The following is a 21,829-nucleotide window of genomic DNA, read 5'->3' as shown; positions in this document are numbered from 1 at the left end:
CATTAAATTCATTGTCAAGTTGTGTCTTTGTATTTTATCGAAGATCTCATGATCTGGGTCTTTCCAGAGAATGAACATGAATGGATAAACAAACCTTGTTTTATCTTTGATGGGCAGGATATTGAAAAATCTACCTAGAGCTAATGAATTAACTGATGAAATGTATAAAGAACAGGTGAGATAGAAGGGTTTTGTGCAGTTGGAGTTAAAATTTGAGGTTAAATTATGACAGGAAAAGAGCATATTTTTTCTCATTCACATTGAAATCTTCCTCCAAGCCATGCATTAAATGAACAATATTATCATAAAAATGAGGATGCTAATTCCATCTGCTACTGGAAGCTGAGAAATGATTTTTACAGAAGAAGCCTAGGTCAGGCGTTAAGCCCACATTAACTGGGCCGATTTTGTGAAATCAATTTAAAGGCCTCCTGCAGGCCAGGTTTGTGTAAAATGGTGTGGAGGAGAGAATTATTTGCTAGTTCATCCTAGAAGATTCTGAAAGTCTGGTTTTATTTCACAGTTGTTGTTGTTTTCTGAGGACTGACTCTCCAGCACTCACCCTGCTGTGGCTTTGCGATCTTGGCCACACTGAGGCATGGGTTAGTGTTTGCTCTCCTTGCTCCTTGGGGCTGCACTGCTAATTACAGCCAGTTGTGTGTCTAAATTCAGAAGATACTTTTGTAAGCTAGAAGATCCTGGGATGCCTTGTCTTGGTGAAATAAATGTGGGTTCCTCTGCTCATTCCATATTTCCTCCATCTTCATCCTAGAGGTCACTTCATTAAAAACACAGCAGCAGTAACAGAACTGTTAACGTATTTAATTGAGTCTCCTTTGCATCAGCTTCCTAAAATGGAGCAATGAGGCTTCCTCCATTGCTTCCATGAGCAAGCCAGAATTTTAATATTATGGGCTGTTGGTCAGACTTCAGATTCTTTAGGACATACTTACTTATTCCTTTATTGCTTGCTTATCAATCTGTTGTTTTGAAATGGGTAAAGATTCTATTCTTTTAATTTTATACTTGGATTTACTTTAGCTTTGTGTCATTAGTGAGTTTCCCTGCATTTTTCCCTTCTTTCCCTTTTTGCTATTGTGATCAGTGGGTCTAATAGACATTGATGTGTGCTCGGTATTAGGTGCTGGGCTGCTATAGAAGAAAGGCATCTGCCTCAGTACCCCTGAAATTCTGTATGTGCCTGTCTAGTGGGGAAGCCCAGGAACAGTTGCTCAGGGTACAGTGAACAGCACCTTGTGGGAGGGAGCCTGGCAGGGACAGAGAGAGAGCATGCAAGCCGTGGGTGACAGAGTCTTAGAAGGTGACAACGAGGCAGGTATTTGAAGTGATATAGACATTAGGCGTAAGCCATGGGTTGGGTCAGGGATGGAAGGAAGAAGGAGTTTACTGAGAAGGCAAGTGCCATTTTCAGGTTGTGAGACACCCACCCACACCCACACTTCAGGAGAGAACTGACTATATCTGAAACTTATTGGGATGGGGGAGGATATAGGGGAAACAGGACCAGGATGGTGCTGGGAAAAAGAATCAGACTGCATTGAGAGAGTCAGGCCATATCACACAAATCCAGTCAGCTATGTGTCATCATGTGGAGTCTCAGCTTCCAGGATGATATGTGAGACCTTTCTGGAAGCCTCTCCCCTCTTACTGTGTCTTCCCTCATCCCAGTGTCTAGGCAGCTGATAGTTTATCCCATCAAGTCAGAAAGATGTATTGTTCTCTTCCATCAAGTTGGACTTCTGACATGAAGCTCAGGAACCTTAGCATCATCTAGAACCCAAAGGCAAGCTGGCCTCTGGCCAGCCCTCAGGCTGTGGTGTGCACAAGCCCACAGAGGATATGATTTCTACTACATGGCTATCTCCTTGTTCTCAGAATCTCCCCAAGAGTGTTCTGGCCATTCAAAGGCTGAGGTTACAGCTTGACTTTCCTAATAGCCTTCTTTCTGAGAATTGTGTTGTACCTATGGACGAGGAGAGATGGGAAATGCTTGCAGAAACTGAACAGAAGGAAGGAGAAGACACGTAGTGATATGCCTGTTGCTACCTGGCCATGCTTGACTGAGAGAGGGACATGGTTGATTGCTGGTTGATTGAGAGAAGGACATGGTCTCTTAACAAGAGAGAGCAATATTAGGACATAGTCTAGTGAAGATCATGGTGGCCTGATTTGTGTTCAGAAGGACCCTTTCAGTGTGAGAGATAAGCACTTTTTATCATGAAAAAGAAAAGCATATACATGAATATGTTCACTTACAATGAAAGGGCAAGAAAAGTTGTTTATGATCTCTCAATGGTGATGGTCATGAGCAGACTGAGCTGGTGGTGTTCACATGCCTGGTCCATAGTAGGCTAGCGTTAACATTCAGTGAGCAAATGGGGGAATGAAGACTTCTGTGATAGACACCTTTCTGGGAAGGATCTGGCAATGATTTATCTCCTAGTTTGCTAGAGACCTGGGTTGTTGGGAGGGCTCAGAGTGTAGTGTGGAGTGAGAAGCAGAACTCCGGGTTCATGTCTTTGGTATTTAGTTCGTCGTTTGTGTCCAGTGGAACACTACTTTGTCTCCCAGAAATGTATCTACAACGTTCTTCAGAGGAAACCAAGAAGTATGGCCCCTGCTCCCAAGAGCAGTCCGGTTCCACTGGCAGCTCCTCCCCCTTTCTCCTTATCCCATCTGTCAGTCTATCACTGTGTCCACACATTGCATCCCCATACCTACCTCCTTCCTCTTCTCTACACTGAGCATGAACATTTGGTCGCCTGCCTCTTCTTCCTTCATGCCAAGACCTTGAGCATGCTTCTTCATCCTCACAGTGAGCCTCTGGCAGGGGCAGTGACTCCAGGTTTCTCCAACTCAGACTCTGTGGCTCATGGAGCTGCAAAACCTTGGCCAAGTGACCCAGCTTGTGTATGGCAAAACCAGGGACTATTGGTGTGAACACAAAGAGTAAGCCACCAGGAAATAGGAAGGAAGGAGAAAGCTAACAGTGACTGAGACCTGTGGGTCATGTTTACCCATTCCTCGGCATGTGGCTGGCTTGCTGGGCTAGACCTCTTCTGGGCTCCTCAGGCTCTTCTGTTTTATCAAGAGCACTCCCCAAGCATCTGCAGGAAGGACTTGGTACTTTGGTGGGAGGGCATGGTTGAAGGTCTCTAGGGTGGATTCCCGGTCATAGGAGAAGCTAAAAGCAGAGTACAGAAGAAATTGTACCTCTGAGGGTAAATGGTGGCATCTTCTTTCTCCTTGGGCTACTGACATCAGCTTGGCCAAGCAGGAATGAAAGAGTTATTCATGGGCTATTGTGCCCTAAGGCTAGCAGTAACCACATCTTCAGTTATAAACTGATATGACCACCTAACACCATTGATTCAAAAAACAGCAATGGAGGGAATACTGGAGTTGGGGAAACAGCTCAGTCAGTAGAGTGCTTGCTGTTCAAGCATAAGGACCTGATTTCAGATCCCCAAGATGTGAGACCTTGGCACATGGCTCGCAAGTGTCTATAATGCTACTAAAGGGAGGGAGAGACACAGGAAAATCCCTTGAATTCATTGGCCAGCCAGTCTAGCCAATCAATGATCTCCAAGCTCAGTAAGAGACTTCTGTCTCAGTGAGTAAGGTGAAGAGTGATAGAGGAAGATACCTAATGTTAACCCCTGGTCTCTGCATGCATGCACACACTTGTGCACACATACACACATGTACACATCCACAAGAACATTTCCATATACATTCCTTATATATACACACACATATACAATAAAAACAGCAGACATCTGGGGAGCATCCTAAACATGTACCAGCTGAAAGGTATCCAAATGAGGAGCTGCTGGAGCTTAAGAAATGCATCCACGTGCAGGGCATCCTTTGCAGTCCCTTGGGAGTTTGATGAGCTTGTGTGGCCAGTGGGCTTGTACCTCTCCTTTCTACACATGGCCACCTCCGCTCCCCGCAGTGATACAGACCAGATTGCTGGGCCCAGCTCAGTCCTGATGTTGTCAGGGGAAATTAGGGAACTGCAAGCTTGGATGATGCCACTAACAAGCTGGCTGGGGTTCAGAAGAATGCATTCCTCTACTGTGGGTGCAGTGTGCGCAGTGACAGTGAGCCTGGTTCTGATTACTATATATGTACCTCCCTGATGAGGACAAAATTTCCTGGTCTTCTTTGCTTTTAAACCCCTCCTCAGCCCCCTCCCCCAGCACCTGCCTGCCTCTGTATTAGCAAAGGGCATTCATTGAGCTATGTCACCTCCCTGCATCTCCACAGGTCCACTTTGATGGTTACCGTAAGGTGAGTTAGGTGTAAGGATGTGGAATCAGTGAGGTTTCGCCCCACGGTGTACCTAGCAGCATGGGACTCGGTGCCAGCTGTCCTAACACTAATCTTGGACTCTACAACCACAGGAGTTGCCTTTGAAAGTGTGTGTTAGGAAGAGTGTCGGTGAAACAAGGTGTTAGCTCCATCAGAAATGTGCTTGTCCCGCAAGCCCCAGGACCTGAGTTCAAATCCCCAGAGTCCGTGTAAAGCCAGGTATGACAGCACACCTCTGTTTTTCTGGTGCTTCTGCAGAAAGGTGGTGGTAGAGACAAGAGAATCTCCACAAATTCCTGTGCCAGCCACAGTAGGCTATGCAGTGGTGAGTGACAGGACCTCAGTCTAGATTAAAAAAGTAAAGACCACCACAAAGGGCGGTGGTGGTGCAAGCCTTTAATCCCAGCACTCGGGAGGCAGAGCCAGGCAGATCTCTGTGTGTTCGAGGCCAGCCTGGACTACCAAGTGAGATCCAGGAAAGGTGCAAAGCTACACAGAGAAACCCTGTCTCAAAAAACAAAACAAAAACAAAACAAAACAAAAAAAGAAATGGAAAAAAAAAGTAAAGACCAACATTCAAGGTTGTCATCTGACCTCTACATATGACTATGACATGCATATGCATCCATACCAAGACACACACACACACACACACACACACACACACACATACACCCCATATATGCATTATTTTTAAAAAGCAAGAACCAAACTGGGACCCTTAAGAGGGTCTGAGTTACAGAACAGCTGAATAAGGTTCGAAGGATGCTTCACTATGTATGCATCTAATAACCCGATGGAAGCATCCAGAAGGAGGGCAGTTGAAGTCTTGGTCCTGTGGTTCAGAGGGCATCAGTGGCAGACCCATGCTGGCCCCATCTCCTTGTTTTCTCTTCCTTTGTCTGTGCTTTCTCATCCTTTTGTGTCACCTCCTGGCTGGGAAGTAGCCACTGCAATGGGACCAAAGCACTCTGGGGAGGAAGGAAGGGGGAGGTAGACACAGATGGATTTTCTTTCCATAACAGGAGAAAGTTTGAGAAAAATACACTAGAAACTTCCCTTCTGTCCCATTGGCCGAACATGGTTCACTGAGTAACCCTGGCAACAAAGGGGATCTGGAAGCAAGTATCTAATAGAGCACAGCTGAAGAACTGTGATTGGCTAAGACCAGTAGTGCTGGGAAGATATTGTTGCCCTGAACCAAGTTAGTCATCGGCAAGAGAGGTAAAGAAGAAAGGAATGACTTCGTCCCCAGTGGCGTCCAGTAGCCCTCCAAAGTACAGGAGAACCTTGGTAAAGACCTTCACGTTGATCTATGTACATGCTTCCTGAATCCAGAGGTGACTTCCCTTCTGGGGACCAAATGCTACACCCTGTTCCTCAGCAGCTAACTTCAGCATAGCAAACATCTATTTTTTTATTTCTATTTAACATAACAAAAGTATGCACAATATACATTCAGCTCTAAGAATCATTACAAAATGAACACATTAGGTTTAATCTAGCTGACCATCTCCAGAAATCGAACATTACCACAGCAGCCCCCCAGAAATCTGGCCCAGAACCAGTGTCTGTCACTACCCCCTTCAGCAAAAACATCCACCACCCTAGAGAAGTTGTTGAGCAAAGAAAAATAGTCCTCAGTTGGATCCCCCACACTTGGTGGTCGGGAGCAGGGATGATGCACGTAAGTGTTTGCTCAATACTTCAGAGGACAAATGAGAATTTCCAGATGCATTTGCAAGACCAGAAGCAAAGCCTGAAGAGAGGCAGGAGTGAGCCTGATGAGAAGTGAAGGAGCCTGGGGGTGCAGAGGACCTTGAAATCCTGAAACAAAGTGGCTGTGAGGTCAGCCCTTTTGGACACGAACCTGGACACTGCTCCCTACGTATTCAGTGATGTCTTTTTGCAACTTATGGAAATAAGTTTCCCTGTCTGTAAAGGGTGAGCTATTGGACATACTTGAGGCTGAGTCAAACTACCGATGAAGTTTGTCTGGAATTTGGATGAAGGCAGGGCTCCAGAGCAGCTAACTACCCAGAGCAGTGGCACCCTGCCCCACCCCTTGGGCAGCTTCTCTGCACCTTGGGCTGATGCATCCACCCCCTGTTGTAGCAGCTGCAGGTATATCTTTGCAAGTATCCAGAGTGAGTGTCCCAAGCTCATCCTTCTTTTCACTCTGTGACTTGCTTGGCCTTCCCATGGTGCTTGCTGATCCCAGTGTAAAAAAAAGGTCAGATCCTCAGCCAGATTCTGTTCTAGAGTGGATGTGAGAGATGCTTCTAGTCTCTTCCCTCAGCAGCTCTGGAGTTATTTGGCTGTTAAATTGGAAATGCCATGGTGCTTTCACTGAATAAATGGATTGTGGCACTTCCTGTGGGCTTGGTAGCTCAGGGCAACAATATATCTGCTACACAATTGGTCTCAGCCAATCACAGTATCAGGTGATCAGGTAGAGCAACTAAACATGGGATTTCCCTGTGAGCTGGGCACTCCTGGTGAAGGAAACTAGACATTATATGGAATATACAGCAAAGAGGTTTTACTAAATGCCTCTCTTGCACCTGAGGTTCCTTCCCAGTGGGTATGGGACTGAACCAAACCAGAGGATGAGCCTGTGCTAGCCAGGGAAAGCAGAAGTCAGGCAGAGGAGCTCCTGGCACTGTTCTCAGTGGTGAAGGTCAGAAGGAGCAGATAAGACATGAGGCATGAGCAGAGAATATAGGCTGACAAGAACATAGCATGTCTTTGCTGTGGACTAATGAGTGAAGATATTTGAGTGGTCAGCCAGTCCAAATGCCCAGAGCCCATCAAAGCCCTTGGAAGGATCATGTACAGAGGACAAAAATTAAGGGTCATATCCTGGATTGCTAGGGACTCAAAGTGTTGGAGAGGACAGGTATTGGCAAAACCATAGAGATGGTACCACTGTATAGGAGGAGTGTCACCAAAACCTCTCCCACCCCCACCCCGACACACACACACACACACACACACACACACACACACACACACACACACACACACCTTTCCAGGGTTAGTGAGAGTATCAAAGGCACTCCTTTCCTCCATCGTGGCTCCTCCGCATGTGACCAACACAGGTATCTCTTGAGTCCGTGAAGCTGAGATGGAGCTGGACCTGGACCGCCTGATCTGTCTGTTCCTTCACCATCATCACAGGCCTGCCCAGGAAGCCTGTGCCACTGCTGTCTGCCCAGTCATTATTGAAAGATGTGCCATTGGCAGTAGGTGCAGCCAAACTTGTGCTCTAGTGCAGGCCCTTTAGGTTTCTCTCCAACAATGTCTGTCTTCAGCACTTGATGGCCACTGTCCGAATGAATGGAACATGGGATTTTGCTGACTTGCTGTGTGACTGTGGACCCTTTGACCATTCACTAGTACCCTTTGGGTTCCTCATTCATTGTTTCCTCTTGTTTGTTTCTACCCTTCACAGTATAATGAGGAGCTTCACTACGTGGAACCCTGCCTGAATGGAACCCTGGTGCAAGCGGACAGGACCAACAAGGAGGTAGGGGTTGCCACTGGGCAGGGACCCCGGGGATCTGGGCATACCCTCGTCTCTGTTATTGTGACTGTTCACAAGAGTTCTATCTGAATTATTAAAATCTCATTGAGTGTAATTCACTGAGGGCATTACAGCTTACTCCAGATTGTGGATGTCAACTAAGAAGCACATGTAAAATCATGAAGTAAGTAAAACAATTGTACTTTATTCAGCGGCCTGCTACCTCTGAATCCATTGAATTGGCCTTGTTTTCCTCTTGCCATAAGCAGATCTTGTGTGTGCTCAATGTCTCTGTTAATACCACAGAGAAAATATGGTTTTTAATGAGAGATCAAGAAAAATGGTTTCTCCTTTCTCGCTTGTTACAATGGATTGAAGCATCCTTGGGAATCTTTTGGGATAACTTGTCTTCAGTAAAGTGCAAGTTTTACAAGAGAGGACTGGTCTGTGGACTGCTGTATCCTAAATATTCCAAGAATGGCTCATCCCTTAAGTACTGTGGAATACAATGAAGATGAGTCGAAGGTGTGGGAGACCAAATCCCATATTTATTTACTCCAGGGACTCTTGAAGAATGAGGCCTGAGAGACTTAGATAGAAATATAGAGGGGAGAGAAACAGATAGAAACACAGGATAGCTCAGGAAGGCCTGGATCCTTAACCACTGCCCCAGAACTTTATTCAAAAGGGCTTTTTATAACAATGCCAAGGGGTGAGACAAAAGGCCTCCCCTTTGCTAGATACAGCCAAATGTAAACCCTTCCAAACACCTGGTACTCAGGCCCGTGGTCCAGTCATCCTCTTATGCAGTCCTGTTGGGTAAAGCTACTAGGAAAACTGCTCTAGGCTCCAACACTTAGGAAATGCTATTGAAGATTCTATTAAAATTTGAGCCTTCTAGGAAATTTCTTATAACGGAATTCTACGATGCTACATCATTTTCCTTTGGGCAACTTTTTGATTTACCAATCCAACTATTATTACACCTCCTCCATGCCTCTTCCCCATGACAACTCAGACTAGTAAAGGTTTAGCTGCAGCCTTGTAGCACTTCACAGGACTCAGAGGTGGCACTGCTCACATTATTTGACTAGACTCCGCACTCGGGACTTCTCTCCTTCTGGAGAGCAGACCCCCATGAGGGGACAGAGGGCAATGGTCAAGGTGGGCTTCTGTGGAGCACTGGACAAATGCTACAGAGAAAAGCCCTGGCCCATGTGAAGAGAGAAATTGGTGTTACCTTAGAGGCAGGCAGGGGAAGCTCTTTGCTTAGGAACCTCTGAGGGAGAGAGCCTCAGAAGACTGGGAGAGATTCCAGCTGGTACATAGACCAGATAGCTTAGCTTTAGTTTGGGAGGAAAAAAAAAATCACACACACACACACACACACTCATGTGCATGCTCACAAAACCCCTTTATTTTTACAAGCAAGAAATAAGGACAGAGCAGTTGAACATGCTTCCTGAGGATGTTCATTAGTATGCAAATGACAAGCCTACAAGTTTCTCTAAGCAAGTTCCCTTTGCTGCCTAGATAAGGAGCCCACCCTTTTCTGATGCTTCAGTGTTTTTCTCAAACAGGGGCCAGTGGGTGAAGTTTCCAATTTTAAAGAGAGAGAGGTACTTAAATGATCAAAGAATAGAAAGCACTGGGAAATTTGAAAGTATTAAGCCTTGTTTACAAAAACAAGGACTGGGTGAGGAAATGGGGTAAGGATTTGTTTGAAATTGCCTTTAAATTTATGGTTACAAAAAAAGTAGAGTAGTTTTGAATATAAAAAATTAATCCAAATGTCTGATTCTGTGGTGTCAAAGAGGTATGTATTAATCAGGGGGCCTTCCTCAGAACACTGGAACTCTGTGTCTAACTCTAGTGAACAAGTGCAGGATGGGCCTGAAAGACATTCAGGAGAAGCTGAACTGACCAGGGGCTTTCAGACTTGAAAATATGGAGGTGGTTTTTCCCTGGTTTCCTTACTGAGCAGCAGTGTTCCAAAATCGAACTTTCCAGGCTTTCATTCAGTTCAGCAATAGGGGTAGCCAAAAAACCAAAACACAAACAAGTTAAAATGAAGACAGTAGCAGCAACCAAACTTCCCAGGAGTAAACTCCAGTTTCTTCTGGGGACAAGAGCTCTGGAGACTTTTGTCACAGCAGCTTCTCTGCTCCAGCCAAGCAGAAAGTCCTTCCTTCTGTTAGATCAAAAGAATATTAGGAGGATCCAGAGACCCATGACATAAAATGCACAATGTCCAGCATACAAACAACAAACAAACAACAAAAACCCCAACAAATTCCCAGGTCATCTCGAGAACCAAAAATTCACACCATGGATGAGAAAAGATAATCAGCAGAAGCCTGTACTGGAATTGCCAAGAGGTTTCTACTAACAGCTGGGAATTCTCCTGAAAGGAATTAGAATGGCTAAGCAGAGAAGGAGAGGTCCAAAATAGAGCTGAGTGGGAGCTAGGGAGGAGAAGAGTGCAATCACCATGAAAGACAGGCTTTCCAGCCAGTGTCAGCAAATGTGAGAGCAGAGAGACTTAGTGAATTTCAGGATAGATCAATGGAGGTTTTCAGTCTTAACCACAAGGAAAAGCAGACTAAAACAAAATGAACTAGAGTCCTGGAGACAGGTCAAATCATAGCAAAAGAGCATCCACAGCATCCCAGTTCTGGGAGAGAAAGGAGAGAATGGGGCCAAATATATATTTATATTGGTTGAAAAATCTCTCCATCTAGTAAAAGAAAAAAAAGCTTACATATTCAGAAGCTTAAAAAAAAACCATCTAGGGGCCTGGAGAGATGGCTCAGAGGTTAAGAACACTGGCTGTTCTTCCAGAGGTCCTGAGTTCAATTCCCAGCACCCACATGGTGGCTCACAACCATCTGTAGTGAGATCTGGCTCCCTCTTCTGGCCTGAAAAAAAATCTAGGATAAGTCCAAGTAAACCTGTGTCAAAGTATGTCATAATATAGTTAGAAAAATATCTTGAAACAACCAGAGAGAAGGGATGTGTTGCTTGCGTGAAATACCAACATGAGTGATAGCATGTTTCCCATGAAATCATGAGGGCAGAAAGGATAGCACTCTTAAGTACTAAATGAAAAGATTATCAAGTGGAGCTTGCAAAATGAAAAAAACCAGGAATCAAGCAGAAACAAGATAATAATACAAAAATGAATTAGTTTAGAAAACAGTAATGAAAAAAAAAACAATGAAACTTAAACTTCCTCCTTTAAAAAGAGTCAGTAAAATTAATAAATCTCTAGCAAAACCAACAAAAATAAAAAGAGAGAAGACAAATCAAGAAATATTGGGAATGAAACAAGAGACATCATTACGGATCCTGAAACCATAAAAAATACAACAAAGGAACATTATAGATAGCTTTGAGCTTGTAAATTCAACAACTTATCAGAAGTTGTTTACATGTACCAAAACCAATCTAATAAAAATAGATAGCTTAAGTAGCCCTATAACTACTAAGAGAAACTTAATTTATAATTTAAAATTCCTCCCCTCAAATAAATTTCTAGGCCCAGATGGTCTCATTAACAATTGGTACCAAACAGTTTAGAGAGAAGGATTAATATCAATTTTATATAATATCCTTTAAAAAAATAGAAAGGGTGTGTTCTAGTTTTATCTCTGTTGCTGTGATGAAACTTTCTGACCAAAAGCAACTTAGGGGAAGAAATGACTTATTTTGGCTTAAAGTTACTTTCTATCATTGGGAGAATTGGGGAAGAAATTTGAATTGGAAACCATGAAGTGATACTGCTTGCTGGCCCACTCACAGATCCTTGTTTAGCTCAGGACTACCTGCCCAGGAAATAGTGCCAACTCCCACTGTGTTGAACCCTCCTTCATCATTTAGCAATCAAGACAGTCCCCCACAGATATGCCCACACTGCAGTCTGATCTAGGCAAGCCCTCACTGGGACTTCCTTTTCAGATGATTCTAGACTGTGTCAAATCGACAATTAAAGCCAAATGGAGCATGTAGAGAGATCACCCTTACTCTTGGGGGGAGTAGACTTTCTCTGATAAAACAGGTAACAGTAGAGTAAAAGAAAACGTAAGACACCACCCAAGTAGACTTGACCCTGGATATGCAAGGCTGCTTCAACATCAGTGTCAAAGCAATCAATGTAATCTGCCGTGTCACCAGGCTAAAGATGAGAAGATATGCTAGCCTAGCATTTGATGGGGAAAAAGCATTTGGTCAAAAACCTAAGACCCATTCATGGTTTTTTTTTTTTTGTTTTTTTTTTTTTTAAAAAATAATACCTTAGCAAAGGTGAGATGAGCTATAGTTTTGTCATGTTTAGAAGGCTATTTATAGCCGGGTGGTGGTGGTGGTGGTGGTGGTGGTGGTGGTGGTGGTGGTGGTGGTGGTGATGGTGGTGATGATGATGATGATGGTGCACGCCTTTAATCCCAGCACTTGGGAGGCAGAGGCAGGCAGATCTCTGTGAGTTCAAGGCCAGCCTGGGCTACCAAGTGAGTTCCAGGAAAGGTGCAAAGCTACACAGAGAAACCCTGTCACGAAAAAAGAAAAAAAAAAAGGCTATTTATAAAAACCTCAGCTAACAATGACCTTGGTGTAAGTTGGGCAGCTTGACTTTGTTTAAAACTTTGTTTGATATGCATAGCTGTTTTGTCTGCATGTATTTCTATGTACCACCTGAATGTCTTGAGGTTCACAAAGGCCAGAAGAGGGCATCAGATCCCTGGAGTTAGAGTTACAGATGGTTTTGAGCCACCATAGCTGGGAACTGAACCCAGGTCCTCTAGAAAAGCAGCCAGTGCATACAATTCCCAGAACTCAAGTTAAAGTTGAAAAGCCAGGTATGGCATCATGTACTTTATAATGTCAGTGCTGAGGTCGCAGAAACAGGCAGAGCCCTGGGACTCATTGGCCAGACAGCCTCACTTAATTGGCAAGTTCCAGAAATCCCTCAGTTTCCCCCCTCTCTCTCTCAGGAAGGGATAGGAAGGAAAGGAAAGAAAGAGAGAAAGAGAAAGAAGAGAGAGAGAGAGACAGAGAAAAGGAAAGAAAAGAAAGAGAGAGAAAGAAATGGAAGGAAAGGAAGAAAGGAAGGAAGGAAGGAAGGAAGGAAGGAAGGAAGGAAGGAAGGGAGGGAGGGAGGGAGGGAGGGAGGGAGGGAGGGAAGGAAGGAAGGAAGGAAGGAAGGAAGGAAGGAAGGAAGGAAGGAAGGAAGGAAGGAAGGAAGGAAGGGAAGGGAAGGAAGGAAGGAAGGAAGGAAGGAAGGAAGGAAGGTGAACAGTGCTTGAGAGGTGACAACTGGGGTCGTACTCTGGTCTCTACATTCATGTACATACCTGCAAACACCTGTGTACCTACATGTACACGAACATACATATTCCAGTAAAAACCAAAAAGGGTGTAGGGAGAATAAATGGAGTCAACAAACTGCCCCCTAGGAAGACAGTATTTAATAAGAGTTGGCATTGGTGGAAAGGAAGCTAGACACAGAAATAAATGCAAGAGAGAACACAGGCAGGACACCCACACAGATGTGCCCAGTTTGGTTTTGAAGACGTCACAAAGCAGTTCAGGGAAGGAAGGCTAGGCTTGATAATTAATGACAATGGAGCAACCCAACATCCATAAATAAAGCAATGAGAAATTAACCTTGACCTCAGGGTTACAGTTGACGAAACAATTCAAGTGGCTCAGAGTCAGGTGCAAACAATTTAGCTACGGCAGTCTCTAGAAGAACAAAGGTGAAGATTCGGGATCTAGGGCTAGGCAAAGAGTTTGCGGACTTGGCGTGACAGACGTTCTTCAGTCCTGTTAGAAACGGACTGGTTGCAGTTTACCACATAATGACAAAAAGCTTCTTTACATGTTGAGAACAGTCTCAGAAGACCAAGTCTTTAGTTTCCATTATTATCTTAAGATATCTTAAAATTGAAGGGAACTCTGTCAGTCAGTTTGACCGGGTTCTTGTGTCTGCCCTCAGTTCAGTGTGGGCCGCGTGCCTGCAGTATTCTCTGTCCGTATGCGACACAGACACAGACCATTCATGGAAAGCAAAGGGTAAATTTACATATACTCACTTAGCAGTAGCTTCCTAGGGATGGAATACTGTACCCTAAGCCTGATGTCTAGAGTCAGACCCTCTGTGTCCCTGTGCTTCTTCCTTGTGGTTCTGATAGGTCAGGGGACCCATCATGAGGGATGGGGATGGAGTAGCCAGACAGCAGACAGTCCAGTTGTGAATGCGATGTAGGTCTGTGTTGGGCAGATATACCCATTTCCACAGGGAAAATGTTGTTCACTGAGTTTAGGGATAAGGGGTATGTGGTTCCTAGAAGTGTGAATGAGTGGACAAATGTATGAGGCACTTGTAAAAGGATTCTATCTAGGGTTTTTTGTTTTTTGTCATTTCAATAGACAATCTAGAAAACACTGACAATAAAAGCTTGGAATTTTTTGTGGCTTCACCCTGTTTATTTATCATGCATTATACAAAATGGTGAAAAATGTGGTACATTTCATATAACCACGGTAATCAAAATGTGACAAGATGAAACTGGCTAGTTTCACATGGGCATTTCTCTCTAGTCATTTCTGATCCAATGCACTCTCTTGAGGGCAGCTTTGAACCTTTTCCACATTCTTCTCATAATGGGAATGGAACATTGTCACCTGCCATGTCACCTGTGTAAAACTGGCAGTGTGAGCAGCAGTGGCAGTTCATTGATTTTGACCAGCATGTTCAGATGCCTGCGGGAATGACCATGTGCTTCCTGAGAAGTTTTAGGGACAGTGGGATATCTGAGACTCGATCCATGCCCCTCTACCCACTCACCTGGCTTTTCCTCCCCTAACGATGGCCACTGAAGGTTCAGCTACCCAAAGTCATGAAGAGCTTCTCAGAGGTCACGTTTAGGAGTATGATGTGCCATGTCCTTAATCCGGGGCCTGAAAATCAGAACATGATCATTTAAATCAAAACAGCATTGATAAAATTACTTTTAGAAAACGAGAAAAGGAATGTGGGGATCTTAGTGTGTCTTAAAAACAAGGCAAGATGAGAATGGAAATGTTGGGTGGCTTTGATCAAAACTGGCTTCCCATGATTTTTTGCATAAAATAAATAGCCGACAGCTCAGCATCCCTGGACAGGGGTCTGGAGGTTCTCTTAAGTGGTCGGTTTTGTCTTCTGAAGGTGTGGTTTGCTGTCTGGGGAACATTTGGCTTGGCTGTTTTATATTCTAAATAACTGACTGGTGTTTTCTTTAAGGAAAAAGAAACCATGACAAATTGGGTGAGTCTGGAGTTCAAATATAGAATTCAAACAAGGAAATTCACGTTGTAATCTACTTCAGACCTTCTGAACCATTCATCAGACCTTGAAATGAACCTCCCGTGGTCTCTGCGGGGAGCAGAGGGGGGATACGAGGGAGGAAGGAGGGTGATATGGTTTTTCTCTGGTTTTATAATGAAGATGTCCTGAAATCCACCAAATTTCATGGTTCTGTTTAAGATTCATTTGTGAATTGGCTGTTGCGAAATCAGCCGATCTTAGAGACCCATGTGACTCCCATCTTCTTCGGCAGTTCTCATCTTTCCCCGGGCATCAGAGACACCAGTGCTCCCAGCAGAGTTGCTGGGTTTTCTATGGGACTGTTTCTTTCAGGCTGAGCTTGGTTGAAGGGGACAGCCAGGATGCTAAAACCTCCAGCCTCTCATGGCCTTGGGAATATGCAGTATACAGTATACCAGTGTTGTGAGGGTGAGGGGAATATGGATAAGTAGCTTTTCTGCGTATAAATAAATGTTGCCTGGACAAATACAAAAGGAGATGAAGTTAGTTGAAGGAACAAATGATAACTCACTTTTATTAAATTAAAACTAGTAAAAGGTATAAGAATTGCATTACTTAGAAATACCATGAGATAACTTATATAGAAGATAACAGATAACTTAAATAGAAGAAAATAGGAACAATTTGTATACAGTTGTATAGAAATGCTAGATCTGATCATTTAATATTCAATGTATATAATTTAATAAAAATAACTACAAACAAAGTATACACACATACACACACGGGGTGGGGGAAGGAGAAAGAGAAATAGAGACAGAGAATAACAGTGTGTAGTTAACAGTTAACTACTATTGTGATGTGATAGTTCCTATTTTGCTTGTTTTAAAGTGCAAGAAAGGGAGGGAAAGAGGAAGTGAGGAAGAAGTGAAGAGGAAAGTTTGAGAGGGCTGTCTGATCTATTTCTGCATTATTGGAGTGTCTTTACATTGAGGACACAATACTTTTGCAATTGGAAATAAAGTATTTTAACAGTACTTTCACATTATTGAAAGTCATATAAAGATTTAAAACAAACTATTCTTGTAGAATGGTAAATACTAACCCATTCACTTTTCTATAGTTCTAAGGGCAATTTCTCATTTCTAGATAAGCTTTCTTTTTCTAATGGGTAGATTTTGTTTGTCAAGGTCAAGAGGTGTGGACACATAGTGTTAAATCCACATTACCCTGTTACCTGAAATTACTTAAGAAACAGTGGTACAGATAATACACAGTATAGAAGAAGTCCTAATTCCTGTGAGGCAGCCTTTCAGAGAAGCTAAAAAGCCTTTTCTGTGAGATATTATCCCAGAAGTTCTTCAAATATTACCTTCTAATATATAATTATCTGTTTATGTGCAGTTGATGGATTCACTCATTTAAAATTAGTCAAAATGTGATTGGGGGACTATCTCTGTTAGGCTTAGTGCCAACATATAGTATAGGCCAGTTTTGTTGTCACTGTGTTTCTCTCCCCTTCAATGTACTGAAATAAACGTGAAGTTTTGTGTGAGTCTAGACCAGATGCCAGAAAACTTGTTAAAGACTACACGATAAATATTTTGGTTTGGGGGTCATAGAGTCTGCTACAATGACTGTAATTTGTGATTCTAGCACCACAGCAGACACAGGCAGTACATAATGAACGGTCCTGGCTGTGTTTCAATAAAACTTTATTTACAAAGATGGACCATAGACAAACATGGCTCGTGGATGGTAGTTTGCCCATCATTAGTGTAAACTGTAAATGAGACGAGAAGAAGATATATATTACTAAATGCAGATTTTGCATAACTCAGAGTCACCCCTTTCTGCATGGAGCACATGGAAGCCAGTAGTCATCTTTCAGTTCAACTCTTAGCAAATGGGGGTTTAGGGTGGATTTCTACCTTGGATGAACTTTCTGCCTTGAATAAACCCACCAGCTAATTGATTTCTTAATTTCACTGTTCATCTGTATTTAGCTGGAAGGCAAAAACATAAGTATATGCATTGTACATAGAAATACATATATGAAATAAATAATGTATAACATAATATAAACACAGTGCCTTAGTGAGAAAACATGTCTGATTCTCGTGATTGCCATCATTATTATTACCAATGTATACATCGGGAATTCTAGTCCCCAACATATTTGGTCAGCTCATCAGACAGATGATTGAAACAAGAAGGTACTAGATGACTTGTATAAACAAACACCATGTAAATACAGAACCACACCAATCATATACAGCTTAAAAAGCCCAACAGTACCCACCCATTGCAGGTATAGCTAACTTTCCTACACAATTCAATATCACTTCATTCTGTTTTGCCTTATACAGAAGTAAAACCCAATTCTGAATTATGGGTAAACAACATGACATGTTTGAACATGGTGTGATGAGTGGTGTTTAGTAAGATACTCTTACAGTCCTGTGCCATCCACCTTAGTAAGAAAGAGCACAACTGTGTGTAACATGAAGGATATGACATTTGCTCATTACTTCCACCTCTGTGGGAATCTATTGAACCTTTTATTTTGATATCTCTGTCTACATGTGGCCAGGTTTGCTGAAACTCTCTCTCTCTCTCCCTCTCCCTCCCTCTCTCTCCCCCCTCTCTCCTCTCTCTCTCCCTCTTCCTCCTCCCTCTCCCTCCCTCCCTTCCTGTATATGTGTGTGTGTGTGTGTGTGTGTGTGTGTGTGTGTGTGTGTGTGTGTACGCACGCGCGCGCGCGTGTGCCTTACTTCTACCTGGTTATAAACTGGTGGAATTTCTAGTCAAGGAGGGACTTTGGCACTGTGGATACTACTCTTTATAAACTCTGTTCTCTGGTCCCCATACTTCCAGGGATGGTGGCCTGATTTGAAATGTGGCTGCTGCTTGCCTGGGTTCTACCTTAACATCCTATCAAAGGAATAAGCTGCCGTGTTGTGTCACTGTCTCAAATGCTCCAGAGCTTTGGGTGGGGGGGGATTCATGAAACTGATCAGACCCTGAGACCCTAGTACCCACGGTCCTCTGCCATTCTCCACGATATTCCCTTGAGACAGGGTCTTACTGAACCTGGAGCTCCCAGTGCTCTCTGGCTAGGCTGGCGTCTAGCAAGCTCCAGCGAGCTCCAGCAAGCTCCAGCAAGCTCCAGCAAGCCTCTTGTTTCCACTTCTCCCAGCACTGGGGTTGCTGGCTCACATGGCCACGCCCAACTTTTATGTGTGAGCTGAAGATCCAAACTCAGGGCCTCATGCTTGCCCAGTCTCAATCACTGAGCTAGCTCCCCAGCAGTCCTTGGCTATTCTGTGTGTCTGTGTGGGCATGTGCATGTGAGCTGTGGGGCCCATGGCAGTCTAAAGAAGGCCTGGGATCTCCTGGAGCTGGAATTACAGGCAGTTATCAGCAGCCTAATGTGGGTGTCGGGACCTGAACTCAGTCCTTCTGGAAGAGCATCATGTTTTCTTAAGTACTGAACCATCTCTCCAGCCCCACCCTTGGATATTTTTAATGGCATCATCCATCTACTGGGCTAGAAGGAACTGTGATTTCACAAGTATTTACTTAATAATAATAATAATAATAATAATAATAATAGGGATTTTACTGTTTTTAGAATGTGGCCTGGTCTCAGGTAGAGGTCCTTGGCCATCAGCAAACAAAGCATTCTCCAGATAAAACATGACTGCATTGTGTGGAGGGTCACACTGGAGACCTGTCAACTGAATGCTCTTACTGTGGAGAGAAGCTGTGGGATTTATAGTCAGTATCTAATATTTGAAAAAAAATGTGTCTCACATAAAAACTCATGTTAGTTTTATGGCAAGTATTACTGATGGGAAGGCATGAAAGTACGGCGACCAGGTTGTCTGACCATGCTTTGGGTTAAATTAACACACCGAATTCCATACAGGTCTAGCTGCCCTGGCTACTGGATTAGAAACTGACCAGAAGATATGGAGTGTGTTGGAATGATAGCCATACAGTCCTCCCACCCCCTCAGCGTGGGGTGTGGCTTCATACTCTGCAAAGCCTCCCTGTATCTTTCAGCTCATTTGCTCATCGTAGCCTGTACGGCAGGAGGTCAAGCTCCAGATCTCACTTTGTATTAGACAAACTGAACCCAGGGGGCCATGCTCAGAACAAAAACAAAAACCAACAACAAAAACAACTGTTAGAAGGATCCATGTTAAATTACCATTTTTTTGCAGATCACAGAATGGTCAAACATTTCACACAGGTACAGCCTGAGTGTCCTGCATTTGGATTAGATGGACCAACACATAACACAGCCTTTGATGGAAGATGACCTCACACATCAGCAACCTGCATTTGATTGTGCTGTGCCTTCTATTCAGAGAGCTGTAGGTGTTCACAGGCCTCTTTTTTCTGTATGCTTCAAGTGAATAAATTAATGAGTTAATAATGATAAGTTTAAAAAACTTGGCAGGCAAAACAATGCTTCTTCTTCCACGTGCAGATTCCCCTGTGAGCACTGGAAAGCAGCCGTGTGGCCTGTCTTCTAACTTTAATTATTCTACAGGATTAAACCTGTTGACAAATCTGGTTGAAATGAGCTCTGAAAATCACCGAAGGTCTTAGGCAGGCATGACTTCACTCTGTGCTCTCCTGCAGGCCTGAGTCCGGGTGCCAATTCATCTGAACATTAACTGCCTCCCCATCACATGGCAGAGTTGAGGTCCTGGGTGAGAGGGGGGCTGCAGCATCCCTGCCTCAGCTGTGATCACTGAGCCTGGGGAGGACCCAGATGCCAGAGCCAGACCCCATGCTCTGCAGGCCAAGGTCCCTGGCAGCCTCAGCCAGCTGGCCTTGGCACGGCCCCCAAATGGTCAGTTATTTAGTCTCCCCAAATACGTTAGGATTGGCAGTTTATGCTGAAGGCATTTCCTAGGAAGGGGCCTGTTGTCTTGGCACAGGGATGCCAATGTGTTATGTAGCCTATCAATGTCCTGGGAGAGGGACACTGAGACAAATGTCTCGCTTGGGTAGAAGTCTGGAAATAATAGAAATAATGCTGAAGGCATCTGTGCATGGCACAGAGGCTCTTTCCTATCTTTACGAAGGGAAGATGTTCTTTTGTTGTGAATTTGTAAAGTATTTGCCTGGAGTCTAGCAGCTTTCTTGGGTATTTGCTTCAAAAATCTCACTGGGTTGAGCTGGATTAACCTCATTTAACAGCCAGCTGGGTCTTGAAGGGAACATCCAGCATGGATCAGCATGCCCTATCTGGAACTGAATTCTCATCATTCCACAGAGGGGGCAGAAGCCCAAAGCCTGCCTTTTCCTCCAGGACCAGTTTGGGATCTCTACACTGCTGAGTAAAGAAGATAATGCGGCGTGCTGTGATGTGCCCAGGGAGCCTCTGGCTGTTCTTGTTTGTGGATTTTCTTTCTCAGCAGTATGACAATGAGCCTCTCACTCTCTGCTTCCTGTGTGTGTGAGAGAGGAGCTGCAGGTAGGAGCTGTGGCTCCTTCACGGAGCGGTTTGCCACAGGAAGCTCCGAGTGACCTCTAGAGCATCTCAGACATTGCTCCTTCTGAACCTGTCCTTGATCACCTGCCCAGAGAATTCATTTCTACACTGTATACATGTTGCCAGTGAAACCTAGCATTTTGTCGGGCTGTGTTTTATGTCTACATCATGTGACCGGAGTTTTACACAATTGTGCGCTCCTTGGTAGCTGAGACCTCAAACAACACATTCGTTGTAGGCATGTCATGAGGGGTGCGGCATGGCCTCATTTGACTGTGTTTATGTATTTCGCCTTCAATTTTGTTTTCTGGATTCCCATTCTCGTCATCACAGTCAAGGATGGTGATGGCAAGACTGCAGTAACAGCCTGACTTGAGGCCCGGAGCTGGCTCAAAGGGCTTCAGAGCGGGGTGCCAAAGCCAGAGAAGGTCTTTGCATTATTTTCAGGCTCCTCCCTAAGTGAGCTATATTTTGTCTCACTGTCCCACTCATAAGAGGTGATAGGTACATTTCACACTGGCATCTTTTATAAAGTACAGAGCCTTTAAGCTTGGAGCCATTGAATATTCTTAGCAAGCTTTCCAGGGATTCGGTGACAGTCTGCTCACCAGCGTACTGTTAGATACCACAGCTCATATTCCCAGCACCCTTCAGTTCTGGCGGCTCCACTTGCATCTGTGTGAATGGAGGCATGCTATGAGCATCCTGCCGCAGCCTCTCAGCATCCCAGCTTTTCAGCATCCCACTGTCCATCAAAGCCCTAAGAGCTAGAATCAAATGACTGACTGCTTTGAGGGTTCGGAATGGTGCTTTCATGGTTAGGAGTAGTTTTCTAAATATGTTCCTTTTACCCTGATCTCTCACACAAGCTAATTTTAAAACTACTACATCAAGCAAACTGTGGAGGATTCTTTAGCCAGTTGCTGGTTGAAGAGAAATTCTGCTCTCTGATGTCACGACCCTGGAAACTGAAGCTAGGCATCCATGAACACTGATAAACACTTGTGTAGAGACAGAGACCAAAACTCTGTAACCGGAGACAGCCCTTTCTCACCACCCCTGTCCTTAGGTAGCCTAACATAAGCCTCTGCAGCCATCAGGGTGGGTCACGTGATTTTCAGTACTGCCACAGTCTGGTTAGAGTTAGTCA

General features: G+C 44.1%; 1 protein-coding gene across 5 annotated transcripts in view; it reads left to right on the top strand.

The window, feature by feature from the left end:
- Positions 1 to 21,829, top strand: part of Cacna2d3 (calcium voltage-gated channel auxiliary subunit alpha2delta 3) — an 854,380-nt gene that overhangs the window by 408,294 nt on the left and 424,257 nt on the right. For all 5 annotated transcript variants that reach the window (XM_076544133.1, XM_076544132.1, XM_076544131.1 and 2 more), the window contains one exon: positions 7,793 to 7,867. In XM_076544133.1, the coding sequence (XP_076400248.1) occupies positions 7,793 to 7,867 (75 nt within the window). The remainder of the gene's footprint in view (positions 1 to 7,792; positions 7,868 to 21,829) is intronic.

The sequence above is a fragment of the Peromyscus maniculatus genome, chromosome 9 (assembly GCF_049852395.1).
Source record: "Peromyscus maniculatus bairdii isolate BWxNUB_F1_BW_parent chromosome 9, HU_Pman_BW_mat_3.1, whole genome shotgun sequence".
In the NCBI taxonomy this organism is placed as follows: Eukaryota; Metazoa; Chordata; class Mammalia; order Rodentia; family Cricetidae; genus Peromyscus; species Peromyscus maniculatus.
The sequence above is the reverse complement of the archived record's forward strand: the minus strand, read 5'-3'. Positions and strand labels throughout refer to the sequence as shown.